Genomic DNA, 17,536 nt, shown 5'->3' with positions numbered 1-17,536 from the left:
TAACTATACAAACCTGGAGCTCTTCACAGCAGAGACGCATTTTGGCAACAGCTGGAATTAGCTGTAAAACTTTTAGCTACTTAGCGAAGGGAGAGCAAGAGTTGGACCAACCACTCTGCTCACACCAGCACTTGTAAATGAAAGTCATTGTGCAATTGCGGCAGAACTTCCTGGGGGAAGGTGATGGCAGGACCAGTATGTGTTAAGAGCTCCAGAATTTTATACATAGGGGAAAATGCAAATTTCTTCCAAATTTGTCATTTATTACTGCACTACATACAAACCCTTACCATATTTACAGTGGAGACTCACCGTTGGGTGGGTGTAAGTCCAAAAAACTAACTGGCTAGTGCCTGACCTAAGGTGTTACTCTGTGCTTCGCATGAGCTGTTTGGAGGCATCACCACCTCGTCGACTCTGAGAGCTAACGGTCTGGGCAATCGTGCGAAGGGGTAAGAACTCTCACATCTATAATCATTGCTGTTTTTTCTTCTTTATTCCAGATCACAATATCAGATTTTATAGCACCTCCTTCTATAATGATTCTTGAAACTTTTAGACCAAAAAGCTTTACCACAGTCCTTTCACTTGACTGGTTTCCCTTCCATGTGAGTTCTTCATAAAATTTTATTGAGTCTTTCTTTTATATAAAATGTTTTGCCACATTCATGACATTGCAATAGATCTCTCATGTGAATTCTTATGTTTAGTGAGATAGTTTTTCAAAGTAGAGAATTCGCTATTTGTATGGCCTCTCTCCCGTGTGAATTCTCAAATGTTTATTGAGAGATGGGTTCCAAGTAAATGCTTTGCTACAGACATTGCATTTGTATGGCTTCTCTCCCGTGTGAATTCTTAAATGTGCAGCGAGTCTTAGTTTTGTAGCAAATGTTTTTCTACAGACATTGCATTTGTATGGCCTTTCTCCTGTGTGAATTCTTAAATGTGCAGTGAGATTATGTTTTGCAGTAAATGTTTTGCCACAGACATCGCAATTGTATGGCTTTTCTCCCGTGTGAATTCTTAAATGTTCAGTGAGATGTTGTTTTGTATTAAATGTTTTGCTACAGACATTACATTTGTATGGCTTCTCTCCTGTGTGAATTCTTAAATGTACAGTGAGATGTGTTTTACTAGTTAATGTTTTGCTACAGACATTACATTTGTATGGGTTCTCTCCTGTGTGAATTGTTGAATGTGCAGCGAAACTGCATCTCGAAGAAAATGTTTTGCTACAGACATCGCACTTGTATGGCTTTTCTCCAGTGTGAACTCTTGAATGTTCAGCGAGATGTGTTTTTGTAGTAAATGTTTTGCAACAGACATCGCACTTGTGTGGCTTCTCTCCAGTGTGAACTTTTGAATGTTCAGCGAGATGTGTTTTTGTAGTAAATGTTTTGCAACAGACATCGCACTTGTATGGCTTCTCTCCTGTGTGGACTCTTGAATGTACAGTGAGATATGATTTTGTATTAAATGTTTTGCTACAGACATCGCACTTGTATGGCTTCTCTCCCGTGTGAATTCTTAAATGCTCAGTGAGATTTGTTTTTCCAGTAAATGTTTTGCTACAGACATCGCACTTGTATGGCTTCTCTCCAGTGTGAACTCTTGAATGTACAGCGAGACTTTGTTTCAGGGTAAATGTTTGGCTACAGACATCGCACTTGTATGGCTTCTCTCCAGTGTGAAATCTTGAATGTACAGTGAGACTGTGTTTCTGGGTAAATTTTTTGCTACAGACATCGCACTTGTATGGCTTTTCTCCAGTGTGAATTCTTAAATGCACTGTAAGATTAAATCTATTAGAAAAAGTTTTCCCACACTCACTACATGTGCATCGCTTTTTAGCTAGAGCATTGGAGTTAACATTACCAAAGATCCTTTTTTTCATTTGCTTCTCATTTATTTGATTCACCTCTTGATTCAAAACATCTTTTTGTAATAATTCTCTTCCACTGATTACACATGAAAGTCTTCCCTTTTCTTTTCCTTTATCCTCTTTCACAGCTGTCCCTAAGTAACTGTCTACACTTTCCTCATCATCGACATTCTCTTTACAACTTAATGAACCGTTTTCACTCACTGATGCATCATACTCGTAGGAATTTTTCAAGTTGCTTTCGCTGGAATCAAATATTTCTGGCTCTACTTTGACTTCCATTTTTGGATCCAAGAAAAGAGCGTCATCATTAAAGACAACAACACTGCCAGACGTATCATTATTTTCTGTATCGACTGCAGGTGAAAATAAATCTTCAATTTCACTTTTCATTGAAAATTCCAAAGGTGGTTCAGAATTCATCATCCTCTCCCAATCAAAAGATGAAACACCCCTTAATATTATTTTCAATAGACTTCAAAGAGGAAATTAAGACTAAACTTCCTATTCTCAGACATCATACGGTACAACAAAAACTTCCAACATGACCCTTTCTTTTCCCGTCTTACGTCTCTTGCATATACCTTCAGTAGCTTACAAGCTTTAGCAGCACGAGGTGGATGATTCCTTCCTTTGAGATGAAAAGTCTGGAAGAAAAGAAAACTACAATCAGTTGGAGAAGAGGAAAACTCAATAAAATTAATGGAGTTTTCTAAAAAAATAAATATATTCATAAAGTTATGTAATTTGCCTTTTTTCTAAACATACAAACCACTGTGTTCTATCTGTTCTTGTTACACATTTCAGGCATCTAAAAATCTCATATCCTCTGTAGATTCTATAATCTACAGCATCTCCTGTGACATTATTGGTTTCATTCTTTAAATAGTTTTCCCCTTGCTCTTCAAAAAGACAAATATGTTTCATCCATTGTCTTATTTCCTTTACTGTACTTCCTCTCCAGTCACCATCAAAATTGTCTTGCTAATACTGCTATGCACCTCTGAGCCTTCCTCCAGAACAATGAACAGCATGAAGTTTTATAGTAATCTTGCATAGACAGGAACATTTACCATAAACTCTTCCATATCTCTCCCTCTGCCTTTGCTTTGGTTCTAGTATTATGGCAAAGTAACATTACTCACTTGGTAAGTTTTTTCTTTCTGGTTGCCTTTGTGTTGTCCAGTGCCTTCTTAAGACCTACAGATACCCTCCATCCCTGTGAAGATAGACCAGGAATTCTGCAATTTTAGGCTGAGAGGGTCTGGAAGAAGAATGACCTTTCATCTGGCACCAGCGTAAAAAAAAAACTGCCCATTTGACTTGATAAACTCGACATGTAGAGCATCACATGGCTTAGGCTAACTAGATGAAAAGCCTTTTTACCTTGAGAACCTCCTGACAGGTTCCAAGCATGAAGATGAAGCATGTGGAGCACCTGATGAAGACAATGAAAGTGAGGTTCTTTGAGTAGATCTGGTCTCTCTAGCAATCTAACAGGAGGGTTCACTAGGACCTCAAAAAGGTCTGGGAACCAGTCCTTCCGAGGCCAGAAGGGAGCGATGAGGGCCAAGGAAAGACGACTGGTTTCCCTTGCCTTGATAAAACACCCAAATCAGAGAGAGGGAGGAGGTGTCCACCTGAAGACTTCCTCATCTTGTAAGTGGGCATCTGTCCTCATGTACTGAGGATACTTGAACGAAGGGAAGACCACTTAGTAACAAAAGTTCATTCCTATGACATGGAATAAGAATTGAAAAACAATACAAGACTGAAAAAGTATTTGAAAAAATAGCCTCCCACTAATAGGGCACCCCTATATCAATACAATACACAAGTACCTGGTTTTTTTCCTAGGACATCCACACACCCCAAAAAAAGAAATAAAATATAAAAGTCCTATTTCAAAATACAGTCCCATTAGGTTTATGATGCAAATTTCTTAGCAATTAACACCAAGAAAGAGCCTTTTCGGTCAAGGTCAAAGTATTCAAACAAAGTTCCAAGCTTGTGACATGAAAAAAGTTCCAAGCTTGTTGCCGTCTGCTGCCCTGGAGGAGGAAACTGCCATCTGCTGTCCCGAAGAGTACCCATGAGTGTGCCTCTGCCCTTTCTTGTAGAGTGCCACTACCTGTACAGAAACTGTTGAGAGCCACTACCACCGGCTAGACTGATGTTTAGCACTGTCATCTGCTGGCCTGGAAAGTGGAACTAAATGCTGCTGAGGAGAGGGGAACTGCCTCAGCTGTAGCTACTGGAGCCATTTCTGGCGTACTGGCTTTGGCCGGGTTATCCAAGAACTGCTCCCCTAGTCCACTGGCTGCAGTCTATGGCGGACTAAAGGGGTTAGTTGCCAGAACAGGCGAAGAAGCAAAAGGTCCACCTCAAGCAGGAGACTCCCAGAAGCCTGGTACAGGTGGGAGTAATGGTGAGAACCCTGGTACATTTCTTTGAGAAATCCTCAGTTTCTACCAGAATTTCCAAGGTCCCTAACCAAACATCAAGCCACAAAGTAGCCTATATGGGGAGAAGAAGAGTTGGACGAGGCACGTCTAAGATCTCAGAATAGCTCCTCTGCTGCAGACAGGAGGTGGGAGAAGCTTGGTGGTAGAGCCGGAACGTTGGGAGGAGGAGAGCTCAGAGCTGTAGGATGATCGTAGCCCTAGCACCCTTCACGCCCTGAGACCAAGGCAAGGTTGCACTGGTCTCTGAGGGCTTCTAGGTGCAAAAGACACCGAGTCTTTGCTCTCTCGGTTGGTAAACCCATTGAGAACCCTGATATGAGTCAGAACCTGACAGAATGCATGTTCTGACTTTCTGCTCTCCTTCTGATGTTGGACTTGAACTTGCAGCGAAGTCTCCTCCTTCCACCCCCGAGAGCTCTTCTCCGGGTGGGTCGCGCACATCGCTCAAGTGACAGGCTGCATCTGTAGGCGTAGACGTTCTTGAAGAGGACTTCGGAAGAGTCTTGGAGTCCTTCGGTTCCTTTTGAGGAAGGAGGTAGGGCTCAAGCATCGAAAGCTGCATTGTCATGTCCCTTCTGACTTTCATCGGTGGTGGAGAACTCTCTGTGCGAGGGGAAACTTCCTCCGAAGGTGGAAGAGAGGAAGCCCCTCCCTGGCATTACCCCCTCGGCAGAGGTGAGGTAGGACAGTGTCCGGTGGAAGATGCACGAGCAGACCATGATAGCCTAACAGGAGTCAGCTTTACCCTAGGGGAAGTAACCACATCTGAGACCTTCTTCCTCTTCAGGGGAGAAGAAGCTGTGGTTCCTTACAGTAGGTCTGCTGTAGCTGTAAAATGCTCCGAAGAGCTAGCAGACAGAGCAGGCTTGAAGGCTTGCACCAATGCTCTGACCATAGCCCTGAACCAGGGCTGCTGACTGACTGACGCACTGTCAGACAGATCCTCGGAAGGCCCTGAAGGGAAAGGGACCGACAGTTCCCTGAGAGGAGTCTCTGCTGTTGATGGATCCACCTTCGGGATCCTGAACCCTTCTGTGAAGACCCTTCCACCTTTCCATGGCGGTCGCGCTGTAATGCGTTTGCAGGGAGAAGAATGATGGGATGTTGAGCTGTCTACTCGATGTTCCTTAAAACCTAGGAGCCTGTAGAACCTGCTCATGGCCATGGCGCAAGTGGGACAGTGAGAGATAGCGCATTGGGGAGCGCTGGTGGGCCAGAGAGCGCACAGGAGAGCAATAGCGTGCAGTAAGACGCTGAGCAGGATGATGCTGGTGCGGTTTCCAGAGAACGCACAGAACGACGCCACACAGAAGGATGCTGGTGTGCAGTTACCGGTAAATTTGCATGAGAGCGTTGGCGCGCAGGTGAAAACTGGCAAGCTGGAGAGCGCCAATGAGCCAGAGGGTGCTGGTGAGCTGAAGAGAGTTTTGGCACAGGAGAGCGCTGTTGCGCAGTGGACCAGTGGCGCTTGGGAGTGGGGTGACGTACAAGAGAGCGCTTTCGTGCCGGAGTGCGTTGGCGATTCTTATACCGAGGCTGCGCATGAGAGCACTGATGTCTCAGGGAGTGCTGTTGCTCAGGGGAGCGCTAACAAGCTTGAGTTGGAGAGCGGAGTTGCACTGCGAGTGCTGGCGAGCTGACAAACACTACTCTTTGGAAGGGCAGGGCTGTGCTGGATATCGTTGGCGATCGGGAGATCACTGGAGCATTGGAGGGGGCTGAGGATGAGAAGGAGAAGGCTAGCGGTCAAGGGAATGTCAATGTGCTGGAAAGCGCTGACTCATTGAAGAGAAAGACATTCTGGAAAGCGTTTTGAGTGCAAGTTGGCGCTGACAAGCTGTTGGAGAGCACAAGTGCATTGCAGGGAGCTGGTAAGCTGGAGAGAGTTGGGGTTCAGCAGAACGCTTAGGTACAACATCCGAGGATGTACAGGAGATGGGAACAGTGACGGCAGGTCAGGAGGTCGGCTGGTATGTCGAACTGGAACAGGGATGTGCGCTTTGGAAGGGCGAACATCCACTAATGGCAATCGCAAACGATACGCAGAAGAATCCAGCACTGAAGTCCGAGGACTATCTGCAGAGTCGTCAGGAGAAGGACCAGGAACAGGCGAAGGTCGAGGGCCAGAACACCACTGAAGCGGCAGCTCCTCTGTGGACGACGGCTGTGAAGACGAGGCTGAAGAGCCTTTTCAATGATGGTGAAGGGCAACCTTTAAGTCAAACCGGAGGGAGAGCTCTGCGACGTGGGATCAGCAAGCTGACCTTGAGCAGCAGTCCTCCGAAGAGGAGTCTCTATGAGAGAACCCGAGGGGAAGAACCACTCACAGTAGACAGACGATAGACTTAGTTTCCCCCTCGAAGGATGGACAGAACAGGGGAAACGAAACCGTCAGCCACAACAGGAGAGTCTAGAGAGTCAAGGGCGTCGACAGCGGCTACGAAAGACACCTCTGACACCACAACATCGACAATAATTAGTGGATCTACCTCCGAAATCAACAACGGCTGCAAACTCGCAATGCGGAGGATAAATTGCAGCAAGAAGTGCTTGAAGGGCGGACTCGGAGCCGCAAGGACGACCACACCTGTAACACAGAACCCATAGACAAGGCTTTACCCGGGGGGAGAGGTGGAGCCACTTCGCTAGGGGAAGCAACACCATCTCTCAAGGACAAGGGTTGGCAGAAAATAAAGTCTACGCTACTGCTCGACGGTCACTCAGAAGAGGCCGAACAAGTAGGAGCTTTGGAGGAAGGTCGGGAAGCAGAAGAAGAGATTTTGTGTTTTTTTCCCTTCACACAAAGGAACCTTCGAAAGTGAAATATCCCGCTTTGACTTCTTCTTCCGCCCTTGCCAAAATCTTTCCCACTAGGAGGCAGACACTCATTACACTTATGACCACAATCACATCGTTGACCTCTGCAGGTGGGAGAAAGGGTGTGGCAGTCAGTGACCATGGCCGACATGAAGGTCCGGCAGGGTTGGCTTTCAAGTCCAGGGCAAGTATGCATGGTCGCACAAGACAACACAAACACACACTATTAAAGACAAAGCACAAACAAATAGCATTAATGGCAGTCCAATATATAACTTGGTGAGGATGAAAAACGGCAGCAACCGTTCACCATCCGAGCCAAAAGCAAAGTAAGTTAAATTCCCGGTGTTTGAGAGGGAGCGGTAGCAAGCTACCCCCCTACGCCCACTAACTAGCAGAATGGGTAGTTGAACCTCACTAAATCTTAATGGCTCGTCATTTCAACTTTACTGAAAGTAATACCCCTATTGAATAGGGTAGGTTCGTATTCCAGTTACGGCACATACAAAGAATAATTCAAAACTATCACTCAATGGCAAGTCAAAAAGGCAATGGAGCAGGAGAGCAGCAATGTCCGTTCTCCACCAAGCCAAAAGCAAAGTAGATGCTCAGCCCCGTGTGTGAGTGAACAGGGTAGCCGGCTACCCACAACCTTCCCGCTAACTGGCGGTTTAGGTAATTATCCCTCAATTAAAGTCTTATGGCTCATCTTCCAGCCTCGCCGAAAGTAATATCCCTATAAACAGCGAAGGTATAGACAGAACAAATATTTCTTGAGTTCCATAAAAAAAAATATTGCTTTTAATCCTTCAGTTTTCTATTTTTCATATTCAAACACTGACTACTAACTTGACACGAAATTAGACCCAAATGATTGCACTTAGTACATTTAACATTAGGGTGAGCTATGAGTCCAAACAAATTGCATTTCCAAAAAAAAAAAACCAGGACAGCCTCTGGACATGATTACTGCTCTGTACCACAAATACAATCAATATACTGTAAACTTAATTAATAACATTAGATGTTCAATTTTGTAAACTCACATTAATACTGAAACCTGTAGAATTTATTCCTAAACAAATTGGGTTATGGATTTTACCCACAAGACCCAGCCCTGGGACTTGGAATATTACTCAGCAAAATATCTTTAAATCTTAACTTAATTCTTGTGAAACCTGAATACAGTAGTGTACTAAGAATGCTGTAAAATCATTTGACGAGGAACACTCTCTCCAGAGAGACCAATGCAGATTGAAATGTTTGAGAAGAGCAATTGTGGAAATGAAAGAGAAACCAAATATCTAGAAATTTTAATGAAGATTTTCCTCTCAAAGACAATCCAATGAAAATTATATAACCTAAACTAATCACTAAGACCATAAAAGAGATCACATCAACAAAATCACATAAATCTTAAAAAAAATAATGATACTTTTCTACCTTATTACTATACTTATATTCAACAACCAAAATGAAGCTATCTCCATACCATAGTATTTCTAAATAATTGCATGGCTTCACATTCCAATACGAGCTCACTTGATTTTAATTTTTCCTTCCAAGTTCACTACAGTACAAGAAGCAGGTAGAAATGATATTTTCATAATAAAATAAATTTTTGAATATACTTACCCGCTGGTTATATAAAGGCTTAAGTCTCGCGCGGCTTATCGCAGATATGCCAGGTGTACATTAGCGCCCTCGCGGTGCTACAGGTAGAACTATACCAAACCACTTCAGATTTTCCAAGCCCCATGGTCTCTAGAGGGGAGGAGGGTGGGTTTTTAACTTATATAACCAGCGGGTAAGTATATTCAAAAATTTATTTCATTATGAAAATATCATTTTTAAATATAAAACTTACCCGCTGTTTATATAATGGCTGATTGACACCCATTGGTGGTGGGTCAGAGACACCTGCCTAATTGGAAATTCACTTAAGAGTTGAGTTACCTAAACAACTTAAGCGGTTCTCACTTGATTAGGAAGCTGACAGCAATGCTCTGCCTCATTTTGTCTGCTATCCTTAGGAGATCCAGCGGTCCACCCAGGGGGCTGATGATCTCTAGGAGCTGTCAATAACCTATAACATGACAGGACCTCAACTAATACCCTTGTTCCGGGCACTCTCTAGGAACAAAATGACCACCTGACTGCATCAAAGATTGCGGAAGATTGCCGACCAATCTTCTGTACAATCATAAAAATATATATAAAAGTTCCAAGAGAAGAACAGGGGTACTAAGAATTAAGGGAAATATAGTGGTGGATATTTCACCTACTACTGCACTCGTTGTTACGAATGATCCCAAAATGTAACCGTACTCATAAAGAGACTGGACACAGTATAAGTAATGCAAGGCGAACACAGGATTACCCCTTCAACAGGCTGTATGCACGATGCTTTCCAGAGAACAGTGTGTTTAAAAGTTACAGAAGCTCCCACAGTTCTAACTTCATGAGTCTTTACTCTTTCGACAGCTTAAGATCCGTCACACAACAGTAAGAAAGGACTTTTGTAATTAAAGTCTATACGAGATGATAGAGTGTTTTAGACATAGACAGCGCAGGTTTCTTGACCGTGCACCAAAGAGCCTTGAATAGACTCTTAACTCCTTTGGTTCTGTCCTGATAAAACTTCATCGTTTTAACCAGGCAAAAAAATATCCACAGTCCTTCACAAACTACATTCGAGAGGATAGTGATCTCGAAAGATTTAGGCCATGGATGAGAAGGACATTTGTAAATGACCAAGAATCCAGGTTGCAAGGCGCCTATGGCTTACCCATTCTGAAGTCCATGTTCTTGCTAAGAGCGTGAACTTCACTGACTCTCAACTATTGCCAGACTTACTCAGAAAAGTCTCCAAAGTTAGAACTTTAAAAGAGAACCTTACCTTACCTTATTTTTTGTTTGGGTTCCCCCAGGTCCTTCAGTGTGAGGCACCAAGAGTAAAGGCTCGAATCTTTCCCTACCACAGAATTCCAGAAACGACCTCTAAATTCCAGGCAGGCGAATCTTGCTGACGCTTCTAAGTCATCTCAAATGATCTGAGAAGATCTATAAGGTCTTTATCTGATAGATCCAATCTTATGCGTCCGAAGGCAGCTGTCCGCATACTCCTGTACCCCTTGATGGTTGAGGAGGAAAAAATAGGTTTTCTTCTAAGGTCTAAGAAGAAATAGGCTACTTGTCTTAGATTTGCTAAATGAAGAGACTGCTTTAGCTCTACATCACTTCATAAAACCTCCTATTTGGGCTGTAAAACCTTGAGGCAAAGGTCCTTTGTACAAGCGATAGCCTCAGCTGCCTCCTCCGAACAACCTTCTAGATCTTAGGGGTTTTCCAAAATACTGGAGGCAGCTAGACCTAAAGCTTGAGGGTTTAAAATAAAGCGTTCGTGATCCTGACACGGAGAACAAGACTAATGACATGCTTCCAGCATGCACCCAGCATGGTCCCAGCATGAGTCCAGTATGGTTCCAGCATGCTGCATATGCTCAACATGTTGTGAGAGAGAGTCAGGATCTAGAACACTTCTCGAAACGCGTCCATATCAGTTGCAAGAACCGATACCGAAGCTAGGCTTATTGAAAAGAAGCATCAACAACGTGAATCTCATGCTGTGAGGTTAAGACCTGATCGTGTGTAACCAGCGAGTTCAACATACTTAAAGTCAAAGCTTGACGCGAGGGAGCGTTAGCTGCAAAGCCAGAGACGCGCGAAGGAGAGACAATAGTCTGTCCATACTGCTGTGAGAAAAAGACTTGATTGTATGGGTCTAGCATGCGACCATAATGTCGCATGTGCTTGCATTGCCGTAAGGTGTCAGCGTGCTGTATGCATTCACCTTGTCGTGTGGATACAACGATCTGTGTGCGTCCCACTTGTTGTAAATCTACAGCGTGCTGCGAGGAGGCGACCTCATAGTGTCCGGTCAGTGGCGCAAAGACGCAACTGTTAGTCTATCATGACGCAGGAAAAAACCTGACTGACCTTATCCAGCATATGTCCAGGCTGACACATGCGTCTAGATTGCTTAAGATTTCAGATTGAACTGTTTGCCGAGAGTTGTCCGTGTGTAGTATGCGTCCGCATGAGTTGTAGTCGCGTGTCCCGCAGACCGCGAAGATGGGACAACTTGTTGAAAGGATCAACTTTGACTGTCAGCGTCCAACATACGACCAGACTGGCATCTGCGTCTGTGACTGCGTGAGGGAGAGACCAGAACTTGCGTCTGTGTCTGCGTGACGTCTGCCGTCAGAGAGAGACCAGACTGCTGCAAGCATCCGCTCTAACGCTTCCCGTAACACGAGCATATCTCTGCGAGGAAGCGTTGCTGAGCATAGGAGAAGTACGCTTTCTGACACTAACGGAAAACAATTCCTTTGTCTATGGTAGTCCTTAGACTCTTTTAGGATAAAATTTTCTCCCCCCCCGAGAATCGTAAACGCTAAACAGAGATGAAATTGACCTCTTTTAGTTCAGACCAAACCTACACTCGCTGGGCAGCGTGTGCGCCAACTCAAGTGTGAGCGAAGGCTGGGAGAGGACATCAACCGCAGTCCCGTGAGCGACCTGGGAGAGACCCTATGACATTTCAAGCGCGCCTTGTGCGCGAACTGAACGTATCCAATGTTGTGAGATACCGTCAACAGTAGTGGCTAGACCTCAGAAGAAAGTACTAGACATTTCCCCAAACTGGGGGAGGAGAAGAAGCGTGAACAGAAGCAAACTGAGCACCTTTTCTCCCAAAGAACTATGTGTCTTACACAATTTTGGTGCTGACACGTCGCCTTCTTTCGAAAAAAAAACTTCCGGCGAACATCAGTTACTACCGGATAAGTTATTAGAAAAACATACAACTCCTGAAAGGTCTTGGACGTATTGATTGGTGACTACCAAGTCTAGGTTTATCGTCCTTCGACAAGCACAAACTCTTTCTTCCGTGAAAGTGCATAAGATTCCAGAGGAAGAGCTAGGATTGTATGCAACTTGTCTGACTTCCGCTTCTCTCGTGGAAGAAAAACACGCTTGATTGCTTCCAGTTTAAGCATTAAAGGTTTAAATGCCAACAGCATCTGGTGTTCCCAGGCGGTCACCAATCCAAGTATTAACCAGACCCAACGTTGCTTAACTTAGCTGATCGGACAGGCTGAGTTTTCAACTTGGTATTGCCGTTGACCGCGACACGCCTGCTGCGAGGGTAAGTTCTGTTCGTGTGCGTACATGACGAGTAACTTCCTAGTCTAGTAGACAGGGAAAACGTAGAACGTCATCCTCGTCAGGGAACTGCGTCCTATTACGCAGAAAAAAGTTACAAGATCCCAGATACCATAGCGATGATGAACTGACCGCTTCAAGACATTCCAACTTCGCTCTTCCCAAGAAACTATGTCTCATGGTTGTAATGACATAGTTCAACAATAGTAGGCGAAGAAAAGAGCTTTACTTCATCATTCCAAAGCGGAACGGGAACGTCTTGGACTGTATCAACAGGATCGCTCGGTGGAACATACGTTTAACGCACAAGGTCCGCGATGTACCTCAGCCTACCGACCTTCCTTCTCCCATGGGTTGGAAAGTAAGGAAGAGGTGTAGGGTTAGGAGTAAGATGAACACGAACAAATACCTCCTCCAGTGCACTGTGCTATGTTTACGAGTCACTAAACAAGAGCGTTTTTAAACATAATACATTAAATCATAAAAGATCTGCCCGTGGTGGGATATATACTCTTACGCTCTATTCTCATAAAAGCCTTAATGCACTTCCTGCTTTTGCAGCTGCAGGCGCTGCATCAACCTCTACAGTAAGGTTCGTTACTTTTCTGAGAATGATTTAATGTTAATTTATTTATTTTCTTATTTACTTACTAAGCCACCTTTCCTGATAGGATCCCTTTGGGTTAAAGCATCTTGCTTTCTCAACTAGGGTTGTAGCCTGGCTAGTAATAAAATTAAAATACATAGAGACACCATCAACTGAACTAGCGAAAACTCTGAAGTCGGAACGAGGAGCAGCAGGTATAAAATAAAAGGGGAACTCTTCAGAAAAATTCTCATGAGTTTCTGAAAGTTATTCCCTTCCTTCTACAATACTCTATCCTAGGAAGAGAAGTCTTGATTCTTAGGAATCCACTCCTTAGGATTCTGAATTCAGACCTCAATGCTTAGAGGTTTTAATTCTAGTTCTCCCAACCAAGAGTTAGCCCAGCAGGCCTTGGTCCGAGAATATAATATCTTTCTAGTTAAGATTTATTTCTTAATATAGCACCTGGAGCAACAATAACTCAACGCTAGACGGTCATAGTTAGGAAGACATCAAAGTCTATTGTCATAGGTAGAGAAGCGTCCACACTGACACTGAAGCGTCTACACTGACGCTGAAACGTCCACACTGACACTGAAGCGTCTACACTGACACTGAAGCGTGCACACTGACGCTTCGCTCCCTTCCGTTGACATTCCGCTTCCGTTGCCGCACCGTTCCGCTGACGCTTCGCTGGCTCTGCTGTCTGTCATGTCGCTTGGTAGCATGCTCTGCTGCCTGGCAAACGTCGGCGCGCCTGAATAGACTGAAACTAGGCGCTATTAGCGGTCGGTTTGCGTTGAGCAGGTAATCGAAGTAATGCATCCACTTGCTCCCACCGTTGAACATTGCAGCTGATAGGCCGCCTGTGCGACGAGTCATCACCGTTAAAGACACGTCGCTTGTGCGACCGTGTCAAAGACTGGAATCGTGACACCCAACCACACTGTTAACGGCAGGCTGATAAGACTGCATAAACGAAGATAGTTGCTGTTCCATGCCTAACAGCAAAGATCAAGGATCAACCTTAGGCGAAATGTATTCAGCATTATCTTCGTCGATCCCTAGCGCTTGTCACTGTCGGGAGACGACACCCATCAGGTGGAGGCGGCGGCACTACGTCCGCGCCGCATGAAATGTAACACACGCAGAACGAATCTAATTTTGTTTTCAGCTTAGCGCTTGAAGCGCGCGTATAATGTTTGAAAACACTAATACCTTGCTTTATCTGTAGCGAAGGTGAGCGTTCTGGGGATTGACAGAAACGCTCTGTTCGGGTCTTAAAAGACTGTAACGCCTGGCTACCCTCTCGATTCCTTTCGTCGTTCGACTTAACTTCTCCCCTGGGTCTGGGAGCTTGACAGAGGTCTAAGGCTAGGATAACGACAGGTCCGAATAGAAGCATTCTTCACTGAATAGAATTCACTGCACAATTTAGCACTAAAAAATTTGCATTTTACTCTTTGGTAAAAAGATAGTTTCACAATTATTTGAAAACCAAAGTATACGCTCTCTCAAACGAAATAAACTCCGTAGAGAGAGACTTACAATTCTGTCAATGGTTTGAATGGCAATGCAAAAGTCACTGAATCCCATATAAATGCAACAAAATATGACAAATTCGAAGATAATTTGTATTTTTCCTAACCATACAAACCTTAGCTATTTACAAAGGGTTATTACTTTTAGCGTAGCTGAAATGGCGAGCCATTAGAATTTAACGAGGGTGTATTACCCCCGCGCTAGTTAGCGGGGGGGTAGGGGAGTGGTAGCTAGCTACCCCTCCTCCCCCTCACACACCGGTGAATACTCACTTTCACTTAGAGGTAGGACTTGTCTTGGGGGACAGGGCTGGCGGGCAAATATGTGTAAATAGCTAAGGTTTGTATGGTTAGGAAAAATACAAATTATCTTCGAATTTGTCATTTGTTCCGTAACCGAAATACAAACCACGCTATTTACAAAGGGTGACTTATCCCTTAGGAAGGGTGGAAAGTCCCCAGCCATACTGGCTTTGGCTTTACCCGGGGACTCAGAATCCAAGTGAGTCGCACTCGAGAAAAGGAGTCCCTGCACCTCACAAGTTCCTTGCTCCGCAAGGAACCATGTGGCCTACGTAAGCTTGTGTGTGAAGGAAGAAGTGTGACCCGTCTTAGGCAGTTGACCTGGAGTTCCAGAAGGAACTCTGGGTTAGGACGTTCCCAATACCACCTCGTCAGGGTATGGGGGACGCGACAGTATTGACTCAATACTCGGACCACAAGGAAGCATGGTTTACCTGCAGAGGTTCGAGGTCAGCTATGCAGAGACCAGGATGCTGCTTCCCCGTAGAGGGGATGATGAAGAAAGAAGTAAGGGGCCAGACATACTTCTTTCGTTCATGCAGACTAAAACCTAATAACAATGCCCTCAACCTTCTGCTACCTGTCCAAAAAGGAGCCTGAGGTTAGACCAGCTGTTGTGTAGCCACCACAGAGCGATAGAAAACGTATCGAGACTCCTGTGGGTCACGCCCTGCAGGAAGCGGGCTGCGAAGGTCATCAGACGCTTCCAGACTCCAGCTTGTAGCACCTGCGTCACAGAGTAGTATTACTCGAAGGCGAGGGACGTTGCGATGTATCCAACATCGTGCTGAAGGGCGACGTGACGGGGGAGGGTCTGAAGACAGGTCGAGATGAATGTCCTTGAGTCCGGGCTGAGGAGGTATACTGGTGACTCTCCCCCCATGTCCTCCTTGTGTTCCCAAATCGGCTGCAACTGAGGGCAAACTGCAGCTGTTCCCAGCGCTAACCTCTCAATTCCTTACTGGCAAGAAAGAGAAGGTCTTGGGACATCACACACAGAATGGAGACTCGAAATCTTGAATGAATTGGACCGAAGGGTCGGGACCCTCAGATTCTGAGTCTAGCCAACAACTCAGGAGCGAGCCTGAATGTTGCCTTCCCCTCTTCCTTAGAAAGGGGGGAGTAGTAAGAGACCAAGAAGATTGCTTACACACTGGCCGTGGCCAGAGTGAGCAGAAGACCCAAGGCGGAATACAATCCGAGGCCTGTCGTAAAAGGGTCTTGAGAAGATCTCTTAAAGGACTAAAAGTCCGAGCCATGCTCCAAGTTGGAGGTCTTCCTCCGACTAGGGCAGGGACGATCGTAGCTTCGCATGAGCGAGGATAGATCCAGCGGGCAGGAAAAAGTTATTCCTTTAAGCCTGAAGGTCAGGGAAAGGCTGAGCGACAGGCTTCATTGCCGAGAGCGGAAAGGAGTTTCCTCCCGCCGAAAGGCAATAAGACCGTTATTGCTGGAGAAGAGGCCTCACGGGAAGAGGTATATCTCCCACGGCACCCACCACCTTAGACTCTTCACTTTGCCTGGGAGACCCCTGTGGATGACTATCGCAGATGACGCGACCTCCGTACCGCGACCTGTAGCGGGTTGTCTCTTCTAGAGGAGGAAGCGTAGTGTCTCCAGGCATGAAGCCGAAGCGACGCCCCGGTTCGGGAGAGATGTCGCAGTGTGGTTGCTTGAGTAGTCTGCGCCGTGGGAGAAGCTCTCCCGGGAGTTCCGTCAGGGGAAGCAGAGGGTCCAGAAACCGTTCTGCGCATAGTCCCAGTGGAGCTCTCCCATTGAAAGGTTGACAGACAACCTGGTTTTGTTGAGACCCATTGTCCGCAGACAAAAAGGAGGGAAGACGCAGGCGTCGAAGTTGTCCCACCATCACCGGAATGCATCTTGCCAGAGTCTCGGGGTCTGAGACTGGGGGGAAGACTAGTGGAAGCTTGAGGTTCCAAGGTGTCGCGATCAGGTCCCCCAGACCAGCACTTGCTGGTTACCCAAGGTCAAAGACCCCTAGGTACACTCTCTCTATGAGGCTCTGCTCGGATAGTCTGAGAGAAACATTCCCCTGCCTGGAATGAGAGAGCCGATGATGGAATTGAGAGAATCTCAATCATCCCGGTATCTCTACTGCAAGATGTGAAGGTGTGAAAATGCGTCCCCTGCTGGTTAGAATGAAGTCGACGCGCAACGGGGCGACTTGGCAGGAGCTGTAGGACCTGAAGAGGGGCCAGACTAAGGCCCTTAAGCCTGCCTGAATGATGGAGAGGTATCCTTCAGGTCTTGACCATAGGCCTGGACCGGAACATGCCCCCCCCCCCCTTTCCTTTGACGAGTCCGAGAACCGCATCAAGAATGTGGGGAAAGGACGAGAATATCCACTACCATCAAGAGGCTCCATAGGTCAACACCCATTGCAGGTTTAATAGTTCCGCTGGTCCCATAGGGCCAGGGAGTCCGGTTAAACATTGCCTGAAGCCACCGGAACTTGGATCGCCCCACATGGAACTTATCCTGAGGCGACCGTTCGGACTATAGACGGGTCAATGAGGAAAGAAGAACTAGGAAACGTTCCAAGGTAGGGCTGAAAGCTCTGCTTGACTGAGAACAGGTACTGCGACTCTCCTCAGTCTTGCCACAGTCAACCGAAAGGAAGGCTCGGAGGATGCGGTAACAGAATCTGGCGTCCCCAGGTGGTCACCCATCCAAGTACCGACGTTGCTTAACCTCG

General features: G+C 45.7%; 1 protein-coding gene and 1 pseudogene across 1 annotated transcript in view; both read right to left on the bottom strand.

Moving 5' to 3' along the window:
• Positions 1 to 17,536, bottom strand: part of LOC137636176 (zinc finger protein 585A-like) — an 89,246-nt gene that overhangs the window by 52,617 nt on the left and 19,093 nt on the right. Inside the window, exon 3 of the mRNA XM_068368572.1 lies at positions 741 to 2,529. Coding sequence (XP_068224673.1) covers positions 741 to 2,308 — 1,568 coding nt within the window. The 5' untranslated portion in view covers positions 2,309 to 2,529. The remainder of the gene's footprint in view (positions 1 to 740; positions 2,530 to 17,536) is intronic.
• On the bottom strand, positions 12,237 to 12,352 carry LOC137636177 (5S ribosomal RNA; annotated as a pseudogene).

The sequence above is a fragment of the Palaemon carinicauda genome, unplaced genomic scaffold, assembly GCF_036898095.1.
Source record: "Palaemon carinicauda isolate YSFRI2023 unplaced genomic scaffold, ASM3689809v2 scaffold244, whole genome shotgun sequence".
Classification (NCBI taxonomy): Eukaryota; Metazoa; Arthropoda; class Malacostraca; order Decapoda; family Palaemonidae; genus Palaemon; species Palaemon carinicauda.
Note: the sequence above shows the minus strand (reverse complement) of the source record. Positions and strands in the feature narration are given on the sequence as shown.